This window comes from Suncus etruscus, chromosome 3, assembly GCF_024139225.1.
Source record: "Suncus etruscus isolate mSunEtr1 chromosome 3, mSunEtr1.pri.cur, whole genome shotgun sequence".
NCBI classification, from domain to species: domain Eukaryota; kingdom Metazoa; phylum Chordata; class Mammalia; order Eulipotyphla; family Soricidae; genus Suncus; species Suncus etruscus.
The window spans coordinates 85,867,920-85,883,249 of NC_064850.1; the positions used below are offsets into that span (position 1 = coordinate 85,867,920).

At 39.0% G+C, this 15,330-nt stretch overlaps 2 protein-coding genes across 4 annotated transcripts in view; both read right to left on the minus strand.

Annotated features, from left to right (window-relative positions):
• PIP5K1B (phosphatidylinositol-4-phosphate 5-kinase type 1 beta) overlaps window positions 1–15,330 on the minus strand; it is a 370,177-nt gene that overhangs the window by 276,312 nt on the left and 78,535 nt on the right. The gene's annotated exons all lie outside the window — the stretch shown is intronic.
• Window positions 7,825–9,299, minus strand: PABIR1 (PP2A Aalpha (PPP2R1A) and B55A (PPP2R2A) interacting phosphatase regulator 1). Its single transcript, XM_049770976.1, has one exon. It carries the CDS (start codon window positions 9,235–9,237, stop codon window positions 8,371–8,373), a length of 867 nt encoding a protein of 288 aa, XP_049626933.1. The 5' UTR covers window positions 9,238–9,299; the 3' UTR covers window positions 7,825–8,370.

Here is a 15,330-nt window from a genome sequence, read left to right on the forward strand (position 1 = left end):
TACTTAGAAAACCCTAAAGACTCTATCAAAAAGCTTCTAGAAACAATAGACTCATATAGCAAGGTGGCAGGCTACAAAATTAACACACAAAAATCAATGGCCTTTCTATACACCAACAGTAATAAAGAAGAAATGGACATTAAGAAAACAACCCCATTCACAATAGTACCACACAAACTCAAATATCTTGGAATCAACTTGACTAAATATGTGAAGGACCTATACAAAGAAAACTATAAAACTCTGCTCCAAGAAATAAGAGAGGACACACGGAAATGGAAACACATACCCTGCTCATGGATTGGCAGGATTAACATCATCAAAATGTCAATACTCCCCAAGGCATTATACAGATTTAATGCCATCCCTCTAAAGATACCCATGACATTCTTCAAAGAAGTGGATCAGACACTTTTGAAATTCATTTGGAACAATAAACACCCTCGAATAGCTAAAGCAATCATTGGGAAAAAGAATATGGGAGGAATTACTTTTCCCAACTTTAAACTGTACTACAAAGCAACAGTTATCAAAACAGCATGGTATTGGAATAAGGATAGGTCCTCAGATCAGTGGAATAGGCTTGAATACTCAGAAAATGTTCCCCAGAGATACAACCATCTAATTTTTGATAAAGGAGCAGGAAATCCTAAATGGAGCAGGGAAAGCCTCTTCAACAAGTGGTGTTGGCACAATTGGATAGCCACTTGCAAAAAATTAAACTTAGACCCCCAGCTAACATCATGTACAAAGGTAAAATCCAAATGGATTAAAGACCTCGATATCAGCCCCAAAACCATAAGATATATAGAACAGCACATAGGCAAAACACTACAGGACATTACAGGCATCTTCAAGGAGGAAACTGCACTCTCCAAGCAAGTGAAAGCAGAGATTAACAGATGGGAATATATTAAGCTGAGAAGCTTCTGCACCTCAAAGGAAATAGTGCCCAGGATACAAGAGCCACCCACTGAGTGGGAGAAACTATTCACCCAATACCCATCAGATAAGGGGCTAATCTCCAAAATATACAAGGCACTGACAGAACTTTACAAGAAAAAAACATCTAACCCCATCAAAAAATGGGGAGAAGAAATGAACAGACACTTTGACAAAGAAGAAATACGCATGGCCAAAAGACACATGAAAAAATGTTCCACATCACTAATCATCAGGGAGATGCAAATAAAAACAACGATGAGATACCACCTCACACCCCAGAGAATGGCACACATCACAAAGAATGAGAATAAACAGTGTTGGCGGGGATGTGGAGAGAAAGGAACTCTTATCCACTGCTGGTGGGAATGCTGTCTAGTTCAACCTTTATGGAAAGCGATATGGAGATTCCTCCAAAAACTGGAAATCGAGCTCCCATACGATCCAGCTATACCACTCCTAGGAATATACCCTAGGAACACAAAAATACAATACAAAAACCCCTTCCTTACACCTATATTCATTGCAGCTCTATTTACCATAGCAAGACTCTGGAAACAACCAAGATGCCCTTCAACAGATGAATGGCTAAAGAAACTGTGGTACATATACACAATGGAATATTATGCAGCTGTCAGGAGAGATGAAGTCATGAAATTTTCCTATACATGGATGTACATGGAATCTATTATGCTGAGTGAAATAAGTCAGAGAGAGAGAGAAAAACGCAGAATGGTCTCACTCATCTATGGGTTTTAAGAAAAATGAAAGACACCCTTGTAATAATAATTTTCAGACACAAAAGAGAAAAGAGCTGGAAGTTCCAGCTCACCTCAGGAAGCTCACCACAAAGAGTGATGAGTTTAGTTAGAGAAATAACTACATTTTGAACTGTCCTAATATTGAGAATGTATGAGGGAAATGTAGAGCCTGTTTAGGGTACAGGCGGGGGTTGGGTGGGGAGGAGGGTGATTTGGGACTTGGGTGATGGGAATGTTGCACTGGTGATGGGTGGTGTTCCTTTTATGACTGAAACCCAAACACAATCATGTATGTAATCAAGGTGTTTAAATAAAAAAAAAAAAAAAAAAAAAAAGAAAAATAAGCTCTCAATTTCTCAAAATCAAAACCCAAAAGAGCAACCAGTGTTTGTTTCCAGAAGCAATTTCTGATCAGCAAAGGGCAGGACACCAACTCAGAGAGGCCTGCTGTAGATTTGTTCTCTAGAATTATCCTGAGAGCTGAACTTAAATTAAAAGGACTTACACAGGGAAGTGTCTCTCCCTAGAAGACAAACTTGATTCTGAACTCAAGAAATAATCCTGTTGGAATTCAGGGGACCATATGGGATACTGGGGATCTAAACTGGGTTGGCCATATGCAAAGCAAATACCCTACCCACTGTACTATCTTTCAGGCCTTGAAAAGTGCTAACATTGAAAATGTCTATATTGTTAGGGCTAGACTGACTTGAAGGGGAGAGAAGGTACTGGTTTTTTGTTTGTTTTGGGGCCAAACCCTGGGACACTCAGGATTAATCTTGGTGGCTCTGTGCTCAGAAATTACTGAAGGTTCAGGGGACCATATGGGATGCCTGGGGATGGAACCCTGGTCAACCCCTTGAAAGGCAAATTCCCTACCTGCTATGCCCCAGAGAAGGTACTGTTTTGAATGTGAAAGCATAAATGAGTATAAGCAGTCAAAAATAACAAATATAAGATTCCTCAGCAAGTTCAAGTTAGATGCTAATGATGACAACTGCCACCATCATCATGACAACAGTAGTTGACAGAAACTGCCAAACATGAAGCAGAAGACTACACATCCACTAATCCATTGACTCCTCACCACAGTTCACAACCTGTGTTCCTTACCACACCACCTATTTCCCTTCTCTGGTTAACTTTCTGTCTATCGCGTTTATAAAATGAGGATGACAATGGCTTTTTTTTTTGGGGGGGGGGGTTTGGGTCACACACAACTGCACTCAGGGGTTACTCCTGGCTTAGGGGACCATAAGAGATACTGGTATTCAAACTGGGGTCATCCTGGGTTGGCCACATGCAAGGCAAATGCCCTACTGCTGTGCTGTCTCTCTGGCCCAGGGATAAGCACTTTCAACTCTTGAGGAAAACAAATGGGGTAAGGGTAGGAGCTATATACTGAGTGCTCAGGGCTTACTCCTGTCTCTGAGCTCTGAGATCACACCAGACAGTGCTTGAGGGGCCTTATGCAATCCAAGAATCAAACCTGGTCCATTATGTCTCTGGCCCAAGAAAATGTTTTATTTGAAAATAAGTTAGGAAGGGACAAAGTATTTTTTCTTTTTCTTTTTGTAAGTCAAATAAATGAAATGCAAAGCTTACTAACTTAGAAATGGTTCTTTGAACAAAATAACCCTAAAATTAAGAGCAAAACTGCAAGTTCTATAAAGAAGTTGGACTGCCTGCAAACATTTTAATGGCTGATTGTAAAGACCTTCGAAAAAGAAGTGTCTCTCAATATCATCAAGGTCTTTTGACTACATTTCTAGAATTCATTTTTTTTTTTTGGTTTTTGGGCCACACCCATTTGACGCTCAGGGGTTACTCCTGGCTAAGCGCTCAGAAATTGCCCCTGGCTTGGGGGGACCATATGGGACGCTGGAGGATTGAACTGCGGTCCTTCCTTGGCTAGTAGTGCTTGCAAGGCAGACACCTTACCTCTAGCGCCACCTCGCCGGACCCTATTTCTAGAATTCTTAATTGCATCACACACTGTGCTTTTACCTTGTACCCACTTAATCAATTCCCAAAATGAGGTTAATCCAAATTTTGTCTTCTACATCTGCTATTTAACTGCAATCTGGCACCCACTGTGACTACTAATAAACTTTGTACACACCCTTCAATCACTGATTTAGTTTCTATGGAGACAACACTAACTCTTCATTTTAGTCACACTTCCAGATCTACTCCTGCTCCTCAAATATCCTAGATTCTGAGGTATTGGGAAATAGAAGCAACTTTCTCAATATCAAGTCTTCCTACTTTTCATATACCTCTCTTCTTTCATGCCTCTAAACAGCAAATCAATTGAACATTTACCACTATCTTTGCCTAGTCATCACACTCTCCTTTCAGTTTCAGAACAAGTAATGCTTTCAGTCCTTCCCAAGGCCAACTGTCTTTTATCCTGATTTAACTCTGGAAATATAATTTACATCACCCCTTCAGTAATCATTCTGGCAACTATTCCCTTATCTCTTGCTCTTCAATATTAAAATGTAATTAAATCCATATATATGGATTCATCCATATATATGCTCATAAGGAAAAAAAATCCTCTGTCCTGTTTCCCTCATAAGCCTTGACCCTTTCCCCCATTTCACTGCCAAATATCTTAGAAGTCTCTAGATGAGGTTAAAAAAAAAAAAAAAGAAAGAAAAAAGAAAGAAAAAAGGTGATCAAAAAAAAAGGCAACTTATACAGGTTATTCTACATTACAATCACTCTTTAAATATGCTTAATTAGGTTCTAATACCTCATATCCATGGATTTGGTGATTAATAAATTTTACCTATTTACATGGTATTTAATGAACATAATAAAAGAAAAATATAACAGAGGTTTGTTGTATGTGACAAACTGTTTTTTTTTTTTTTGGTGGTTTTTGGGTCACACCCAGCAGTGCTCAGGGGTTACACCTGGCTCCATGCTCAGAAATTGCTCCTGGCAGGCACGGGGGACCATATAGGACACCGGGATTTGAACCAATAACCTTCTGCACGAAAGGCAAACAAACGCCTTACCTCCATGCTATCTCTCAGGCCCATAATCTTTTTTTTTTTTTTTTTTTTTTTTGGTCTTTCGGGCCACACCCGTTTGATGCTCAGGGGTTACTCCTGGCTAAGCCCTCAGAACCCTCAGAAATTGCCCCTGGCTTGGGGGGATCATATGGGACACCGGGGTATTGAACCGCAGTCCTTCCTTGGCTAGCACTTTAAGTCAGACACCTTACCTCTAGAGCACCTCGCCAGCCCCTAAACTGTTCTTTTAAATGTTAATATATGCTTTGGAGTTTCTACCACAAAAGTTATGTATAGTAATAGTAATGTCTCAAAAGCAATCCTTACTGAGCTAAACCCAGACATTCTACAGAGAAATGACAGAAGTTTTTGAATGACATGATGAAGTAAATTATCTACATAAATGCTTAAAACATACTGCCTGCCTTATAGAGGCTATAGAAGCCCACATACATAAATGTTTCTCCATATATTCAGGGACAAGGAAAATTGAACAAAAGGAATTAAAAGAATATGATACATTTAACAAGAAAGCAAGAATTGAGCACAGTAAACAAGAGAAGGGTGTGACAAAGGCCAGATCCCACCAGGCCTCCCCAAGTTTACTATAAATTGGTGTATACCAATGCAGTCAATAAGAAGCAAATCAAAAGGTTTAAGGAAAGAGATGGAAGGATCAGACCTGCAGTTTCAAAGGATCACTCCAATTGGAGAAGAAATGGGTCACTAACCAGGACAGGTATGATAAGAATAGTGGCAATCACAAGACAATAAAGGAAGTGAGGGTAGCCTGTATGAGGGTGGGTAGAGATGAAAGAAAGGTGATCCAATCCAACAGATAACATCAACAAGACTTGGTGAATGATTAGATATGGTAGAAAAAAAGAGATGTGAATGACAACATGGTTTTCTAAGTTATATGGATATACATGGAAAAGCAAGAGTAACAGGTCTTAGACAAATTAAATAAAAAAAATAACTGTGGGAAGGGAAGGTAAATTTTCCTTTTATGTATTGACATGTATGCTTGCATGTATTAATATTTTTCTATCTACACTTGTTATTGATCCCTATTTAAATATTTTAATAATCAGAAAGTATACATTACCTCACAGTAAAATTCATGTGCAGTAAAAAGCATTTGCCTGAAATGGAAATTGGATAGTAAAGACTTAAAAAAAGAATAATATTTTTAGACATTTTGGATGGCACTAAGAGAGAATACTCAACAGCTAAAAAACTTATCAACATGTGTATTCAATAATATGAAGAATTTTGAGTTAAGAAAAAAGGAAGGTTTTGGGGACAGGATAAAGGGAAAATTAAAGCTGGTTTCATGGTTAGTCAGTTTATAAAGAAGCTTATTAACGTTTTATTAAAAGCACCCCTAAATTTAAGAAATGGGGAACATTTTCAAGCAGGAGGGTGAAAAAAAACTAAGTTCATATTTTAGAAAGATCATGTTTGTGGAATATGAAAACAAGCACAGAGATGGGGAAAATGAATTAGAAGAGTGGGCAAGCCAGAAATAAAGATAGCCAGACATTAGAGAAGGTAGGGGAGATTTAAGATTCATTAAGAGGATTTAGAGAGGCAGTACACCAGGTAGGGCACTTGCTTTGCATGCAGCCAGCAGTTTGATCCCTTGCATCCCTAGAAATGGCTCCCTGCTCCACCAGGAGTGATCCCTGAGTTCAGAGCTAGGAATAAGCACAGAGCATGATTGGGTATGACCCCAAAACAAAGATTCATCTAAAAATTAGAGAGGATTTGATGATTAAGGAGGTGATAGGGAAAAGGGAGTCACAAGAGAACTAAATTATGATTAAAGTGATCTAGGTTAACTCAAGAACTAGTTCGATGAGAAAATTATTTAGTTTGGAACATACTGCATTCAAAGAATCTCTGAAAGCAGGTAAAGTTGGGGAAGTTGGGAAATAACAGGCTTGAGTTTAAGAAACAAGGTCAGGAAGCATATGAACACTAGTACGCAGAACAGAAAATGTAAACCTGTGGACACCATCTTACCCTTGGTGTTATTTCACAGAATTCTTCGTGTAACTCTCAAAGTTGACCAGTTTCATTTATTCTCACAATTGTAGAAATTCCATACAATAATTAAAGTCCTTGTGGCAATAACTTAAAAAAGCAGATTTTTCTTTTTCTCTTTTAATCCTCCCTACCTCCATTCTCACCCCTTTCCTTTTTTGACTTTTGGCCTGGGCAAGAAAGATATGTTATATAATAGGAAAGGGTAATTTTTAAATGTTACTAGCTTCCTGTTTTATCTTAAATGTAAACAGCAAAAAACAAACATGTGACCATCTATCTAACCTTTAAGAAACCCTAAGTTAAATGATTTACCAAGGTGACTCCACTGATTCTCTTGCTAGTCACTGGCCCTTAATGAACTAGTCAATCCATCTGTAGCTTTTACCATTGCTTCCTGAACAATCCAAGTTCTCTTATTGCTCACTCTCAGAAATACTAATTATCTTTCTCTGACAGACGATGCCCTAGTTTGATGGGAAGTGGAGAGGAAGAACCTGTTGGCAAGGAAATAGCTATTTCCTTCCTGAACAGAGAAATCCCAGAAGGTGGCAACCAGGCAAAGCAACAATCGGTTAGTTGCTTAGTCTCCTTGTTAACAAAGATTTTCACATTTGGAGGCACAATTGGAGCATATTGATGATTGGAAGAGGATTATGTGCCTAAGAGCTTGGCTGAAGGTCAACAGGCTTCCCACACCCACACATTTTCTACATTTGAACTGTTTTAAATTTGCAGCAGCACAAAGGATTTGGCCTCAGCCTATACACAATGGGCTAAGACTGCAAGGCACTGTCCTGTTTCAGCTTAGTGATTACAGGCAAAAAAAAAAAAAAAGTAAGGTTTCTGGCAAAAAAACAAAAACAACCCCCTCTAATTTTCTGTGACTTATTGTATAATTATTAAGTTTTCATTAGAAAATATTTTTAGGTGTTCACTTTTATATGCTTAAGTTGAAGAGATTTGTTGCAAACTTTATTTTGTTCTTTTCATTTCCCTCCCACCCACTCTGTACCCAGAAAATGAAATATCCAAGTATTTCTGGGTCAAACAACCTCTGAATTGATGTTAGAACATTATTTTAAAAATAGCCATAAATAGATATGATACTGTTCATCAAATAGAAATTAGCAATCACTAATAATAACATTAAAAAATAGTGTGGGCATGAAATAGGAATTTTAAAACATCAGTTTACTATGCTGATAAGTTCAACATTTATATTTCATCAGAACTTATAAACCCATAAATAAATAGAGCTCTCAATTATTTTTAAAAAATCAAGGAATAACATATGTATTTAGACATATTAGCAGCGTAAAGTTGTATGCTTCAACACACTTATTGAGAAAAAGTCTGAAAATATCACTACACTAAATTCAAGGGTATCTGCAGGAATCTGACATAAAAGTTCTCTAGAATAACATTTCAGGAAATTTAAAAAAAGAAGGAAAAGGGTCATCAAGTAGGGAAGAGCTTCCAACGAATTCTCAAAGTTCAGTGCTTGCTCCAGCTTGATTATGTTTTTTTACCTCCGTGGCAAAACAAACAAACAAACAAACAAAAAGCCCAAGTCTCGGGATGGGTGGGTGTCACTTAGATGAAAGTTCATCTACTGGAATAAAGGGGGAGGCCGCTTGGGCAGGTGACACAGGCGAGTCGGTGGTAGTACTGACTTTCGCGGGTGAATTACACGAAGATCCGGCGCTGCTGCTGTTTCCATCCAGCGTCTCGGAAGACACACACACGCCTGGGTCTGACAGCTGTGCAACGTCAGAAGAGAGCATGTTGGTGATGCCCTGGAAAAACCTCTTTGGCTGATACTCAGTTTCCATGTCACATTTCCTTTTTAAGGGTCCGAGAACACTGGGTCGAATGCAATTGATGGGACTCTGGCTTCTCCGCGTGGTGAACCGGGTGGTCGGGCTGGGAATGGGACTCGGAGGCAAGCCGTTGCTACTCACAAAACTTTGCAAGGAAGGGGAGAAACACTGCTTGCCAATGCCCCGGGTCGGAGACGGTGCGGGGGACACCGGGATGAAGTCGATGCGCTTCGGGGAGGCCGATTTCTCCGCGTCGTTGTCGCTCAGGCTGAAACTTTCCTCCCACGAGTGGCTGATCTGCATTGCGGTCTGCACCTCGCGCTCGTGGACCGTCTCCCGGTTGATCAGGTCCATGCCCTCCTCCTGCTTGATCTGGTGCAAGCGGCTGCTGTGCATGCGGACCGGGGAGGCCGGGAGCAGCAGGCCGTGGCGGTTCGGGAACGTGGTGCTGTTCCGCCGGGCACTGGGCGCCTCGGCCTGGAACACCGGCGAAGTGTCACTGAGGCCGTGGATCAGGGGGGCGCTGTTAGACCTCCTAAGGCCCCCGCCGCCGCCGCCGCCGCCGCTTCCCTCCGCCGGGCTCCCGCCCGTACCCGGGGGCAGCTCCAAGTCGAGTTCCATCTTCTCCTGAGCCATGTCTGGGGCCGTGGAGGAGGGGGCGGTGCTCAGTCAAAGACCTAGGACTGCCATTCCCCGCAGCCCGGGGCCGCCGCCGCCGCCGCGAATCTGTCAGCTAGCTCGTCTCTCTGCGCATGCGTGCCCCTTCGCGCAGGCGCACTGTGAAGCCTCGGCTTAAAGGCGCCTGCTTACTACGTCATAGCGGCGCCATGGCCCTGGAGGGCGGGGCGGGGCGAGGGAGTTTTTTTTTTTTTTTCTCCTTGCGCGCAAACTCGCCTCAGCTGTGGGGCTAGCTAAGTTTCCGCTTCCTGGAGTAGTTCCTGGTTAAAAGAGAGCTCTGGCCAGAGAGGTTCTTGGCGTGCTGGGCCCGGAGTGAGGCTGCCTAAGCCTAGAGAGCTCACCGCCGAAGGGGGCAGGCTGCTCCTGCGAGCAGAACTGGCTTCTTGGTGCAGAAAGAAGCCAGCTACTGGTTGCTGAGACCTTCGTAGGCCTCAGTGGCAGAAGGAAAGCCAGTGCAGGGAGAGGAGTGGTGTGGGGTGGATGGGGAAATAAATGGCAGTCTAGAACAGTCTGGTCTGTGCTGCAAGGACAATAAAAACTGCGAAGGTGAAGGCTTGTAAGCGTGCATGCAATGGCTACCGAAAAAGTCACTGGCGCAGTTTTACTGGGAATAAAATGATTTGGACATCAGAGCCTACGGGTGAAAGATTAATTAGGTGAAAAGTATGTAGTCCAGAGAGGATGGTACTGCACACTTGGAGTGTAAGAAACAAAGGAGATGAAAAGGTTGATAACTAGATTGGAGGGGCCATCGGCATTTCTATTGCATTTGTTTTATTTATCATCAGGACACATGTAAAATAATGTTTGTTCAACATGTGGTATTTAATGAAGGAAAGACCCGTAGGTCATTGCATTAAAAAAACACGCTAATACATGCGATCAGTACAAACTTACTTCATTTAAAAAAAAAAAGGTTAAAAGTGGAGGAGGAGAAACACAAATATGAAATAATGCGGAGTAAGGGCCAAGTAGTCTCAGGTGCATTGCTGGTGTTAAAAAGGGACAGAACTAAATATTCAAGCCAAAGTCAATAATGAAACCATGAGATCCAAACTTTTAATAATCAAAACTTTAAATGGGCCTGTTATGCTGGCAGGCTAGTGGCATGGGATGTACTCTGGGAACATTGATGGAGGGAGGTAGACATCCTTTAGAGTGGTGGTGGGATTGGCCCTGATTGTATTGTATACATGGTTCTACGAAGAAAACAATTCAAGGTCTATGAAGAAATTTGTAAATCAATGGTTTCAGTAAAATACTTTAAAATAGGTAAATATTAAGTGTTTTTACACTTATGTAAACATTCTATGCCAGACTTTTCTAGTATTAGCTCTCATTATGAAGTCATTTACATTTTATTGCATGAAAATAAAATCAAAAGGGAAAACAAGTTTTCTAATGGTGGTAACCTATAGGTGGAGATAGGGTGGTGTCGTGGAACTCTGCAATTAGAATGGGCTAAGATCTAAATGATGAGAAGCAAGTCATGTTGACATCTGGGAAATGTCAATTCCAAGTATGAAGAAGGGCAGGTGTTAAGGCCCAAGAAAGATGAATTGGGTGAGTTAGCAGTAAAAGGGAAATGGGCTATGCATCTGAAGTATAAGGGGTATAAAAGGGCAATGGAATGATGCGACTCAATCTAAGTAACATGACAATCACTGGGAAACTTTAAGCACTAGAGTAATGTTACATTGCTTATGTTTTAAATTTCAGGGGCGGGGGACGTGGCTGGAACCATAGTACAGAGGGTAGGAGCTTGCCTTATATGCAGCAGACTTATGTTCAATCCCCAGCATTCCAGATGGTCCCCTGAGACCACTAGGATTGACCTCTGAGCATTTCTGGGTATGGCCTCCAAACTAATAATAATAATAAAAAATTCACTCTGACTCTTTGGAAAGTAAAGCTGAAAAGTTCAAGAATGGAGACAGGAAAACTGGTTAATACTCTGAGAAAAGTGGAGGCAGGAAATTACTGAACTAAGGCAATTACAGCTCTATCAGTGATTGTGGGGAAAAGGACAACCAGTATTATTTGAAAATGAAGTAGATTTAGATGATTTAAAAAATAGTTCAAAGTCAGCTCAAAACTTAAACTGTTTTGTCTCATTTTCTAATTGGCAGGGAATGCATGTAAAGTACAAATTAAGGTTTCAGTCCATTTGTGTTAGAGACGTCTATTAAACATCAGAGTGGTTATTTGACCTGAAAGAGCTTAGTATTCAGCCTAGTCCTTTTGTGGCAGAATAAAAAAATAAGACTCAGAGAAGCTGACATAGCATCACAATTTGTTTAGTGGTTGGGAACTAACAGTGGATTCTAGTACAAAGGAGTTTAGTTCTTAGTCTGTGTTTATTTTCAGTCTATCCAAAAACAACTTATGATTTAAAGGTAAAATGAAAATTTGAAAACACCCATATTGATAATGTTCACTAAATGATGCCTATAATTATAGAAACTGATTTATGTTTTCTAAGAACCAGAAATAATTCAAAGTGCTTCTCATGTATTAGCGTATTTAATTCTCACCACATCTCTCTGAGGTATTATTACTGTCTCCATTTTGCAAGGAAAATTGAAGTTATGGATTAACTCTCCCAAGATAACAGTAAACAGCAGAAGATGGGCTTTCTGGCTTCAGAGCTAATGTTGCCTTTGCAAAGTATAACAAACATTGTAAGACTGGGCAAAAGACCCTTAGCAGCTTTATGAATAGAATGATACTGGAGACAGGGTTGAAGAAAAGTGAGGACATGGCATTTTATATGAGTGGCAGCATGATTATAAAATGAATTTGATGATACATGAAATAAATAATGGGAAAATAGATAACAGGGACGAGGAAATTAAAGTAGGAGTGAGAGAACAACTTTGCATGCTATCCAAAGTGCCTATATTTAATATATCAAGGTTTTGGCAAGAGGGATAACATGGTAAGAGTTACAATCTAGCCCACTGCAAGCATTATACTCAATGGGGGAAAACTAAAAACCTTTTCTCTAAGATCTGGTACAAGACAAAGTTGCTCCTCTAACCACTTCAGTAAATAGTACTACAGGTACTTGCCATAGCAATTAGACCAGAAAAAGATATCAAGTAAAAGATATGCAGATAGGAAAGGAAGAAGTTAAACTTTCACTGCAGATGACATTATACTGTATTGAGAAAATCCTAAAGCAGGGGTCTCAAACTCGTGGCCCATGGGCCTTTTGCGACCCTCCGTACAACATTTTGTGGCCCTTCCCTAGAGGAATCATTTTTTCGTTTTGTTTTGTTTTAGTTGTTTGGGTCACACTCCCCAATGTTCAAGGCTTACTACTGACTTTGCACTCAAGGATCACCCCAACTTTGCAAATTATTGTGTATCAATAGGGTACTTCTCTTGTATGTGGCCAGCCAGAGTTCTAATCCCTGGTACCATAATGAGCTCCACCACGAGTAATCCCTAATGCAGCCAAGTGTAGCCCCACAAAACAAACCAAAAATAATAGATGGAATTGGAGATACAGTACAATGGGTAGAGTGCTTATCTTGCATGCAGCTTAACTGGGTTCAATTTCCAACATCACATATGATCTCCAGAATACCACACCAGGAATGATTTTTTTTTTTTTTTTTTTTTGGTTTTTGGGTCACACCTGGCAGCGCTCAGGGGTTACTTCTGGCTCTACACTCAGAAATCACTCCTGGCAGGCTCAGGGGACCATATGGGATGACAAGATTTGAACCACCAACCTTCTGCATGGGAGGCAAACGCTCTACTTCCATGCTATCTCTCCAGCCCCAGGAATGATTTTTAAGTGGAGAGCCAGAAGTAACCCCTGAATGTCACTGGATATATATGCCCCAAAATAAATAAATACAAATTTAAAATAAAAAAACAAAAGGTTATCTTGCCCCTTAGCCTATGCAATTGAAGAAAGCAGCAGTCCCTGATACCACTATACTCAATATTCCTTACTTTTAAACTTTACCCAAAGCACCATACAATATACACATATTTTTTTCTTGCTACTTCTCTACATGAAGAGTGAATCCCTAAATCTTCATTATTTCTTGACCATATCTAAGACACATGGTAAAATAATAATACTTAGTGTTGAGGATTTTAAGCAGTATTGACTGTGTGGATACTTCTGTCTGAAGGGTCTAAAGAATAACTGAAAAGAACAGCATTCATAAGATGAAATTCATATTGTTTCAAATGAATAACAGCAGAGGCATAATATGGATGATATTCCTGAGTCAATTCACCCTTCTGGTATAAATTAAATATTAGTTTTCATGCTCACTAATAAGTCATAAAATCACATATATTCAATAAGCGTTATTGTATAAGCATTATATTTTAAAAATCTAATACTTTCTTTTAAATATGGATAGATGAGCTGCAGCATTAATACAGAAAGGAGGATGCTTTCCTTGCACATGACTAACCAGATTGGTCTTGCCTTTCAGCTTTGCAAGGAAGTGTGCTCTGACCACAGACAGGTCCAAAAACCAAAACAAATAAATAAATAAATATGCTGAGGTAATTATTATCAATTAAATCCCCAACCAGTCAAAGAAAACATTCCTATTTAATCCACATAAAATATTAATATATGCATATATATAACCAGAGATAGACTGCTAATATTTTCAATATTTCAGGTAAGTAGCATCACCAATCTAAAGTTAAAAACACAGCAGAATAATACGTTTTAAAGCATATTCATTCTATAAGCTAACAGGTATAAGAAGTTAGAGAAAATCTCTAAAAGTGTTTACTATAATATATAGGGAATCTGGAAACAATAATACAAAAGGTAAAATGCTTCCCTTTCACAAGGCCAACCTGGGTTCATTTTCTGGCACATGTAGGATAATCAAGCCCCACCAGAGATAAGCATTGAGCATCACCAGGTATAGCTCCCAAACAAAAATTACAATAACAAAAAGAATACCCTAAGATTAGGTAATTATATTCTAAATATATGCCCTAGGATAAATATAAATATATATAAATATATAAATATAAATAAAAAATAAAATATAAATAAATAAATAAAATATAAATAAATATATAAAATAAAAATAAATAAATATATAAATATAAATATATAAATATAAATATATGCCCTAGGATAAATAAGTGCTCGTGCCAACTAACAAGCATTTTCTTTCCATTATTATTTTTATTTTCTAATCAGAAGCAACATAAATGTCCATTACATTGTCAAATAGGTGAATAAATCATACAATGAAATTCTTTTTCAACGTAGTTGAGATATACTACAAAAGTTAATGAAGAAAAACAATGATGAAAAAACATATACTGACTCCAAATATTTCAATATATGACAGAAGTCGAAATAGCAATTACTCTTAAGATGACTGGGAAGATCACAGGAAACAGCCCATTTCCTAGTCTGTGTACAGAGGTGGATATATAAACAGTTTTTAAACCAAATACTCCATATAAATATATTTTATAAAATTAAATCTCATAATAGTATAGACAGAGCAAATTATAACTAAAAATTCGAAGGTAAATGGAGGAGGACAAATAGAGTAAATGTATTTATCAGCTCGAAGAAGAGCATATTTTGTTTGAACTTAATCATGAATCTCACTCTAAACTGGAATGTTGAGCTCCCGATTTTTCTGACACACAGCTGTATCAGTGATAGCACATTTAGCTGGAGTTGGAAGGAGAAAGAAACATACTCACATGCTTTGACTTATGTTTGGGACCCTAAACATGAAAATATTCCAGTAGCTATTTTCTTTGCTGTCTCCCAGTGTTCTCAGAATGAGTAATTTCTAAGATTACATAAAAAAAGGAAGTACAGTTTATATCATAATCTTCAAATGCTGAATTAAAAGTACTGTTAATTCTGTTCAACAAAATTCTGTGATAGCCTCCAAAAGTAAAATGAAACTGAATTCAAGTAGCAACAGAGCACTAAGCAGAAATTGTTACATCCAAGAAAAATGAGGATTATGTTGAAGGACACAATAATGGCCACAAAAAACGTTCATCACTGTGAACGGAGAGGAGAAT

Excerpts from the sequence above, each read along its gene's own strand:
- PABIR1 (XM_049770976.1), bottom strand. The coding sequence starts at position 9,237 with ATGGCTCAGGAGAAGATGGAACTCGACTTGGAGCTGCCCCCGGGTACG.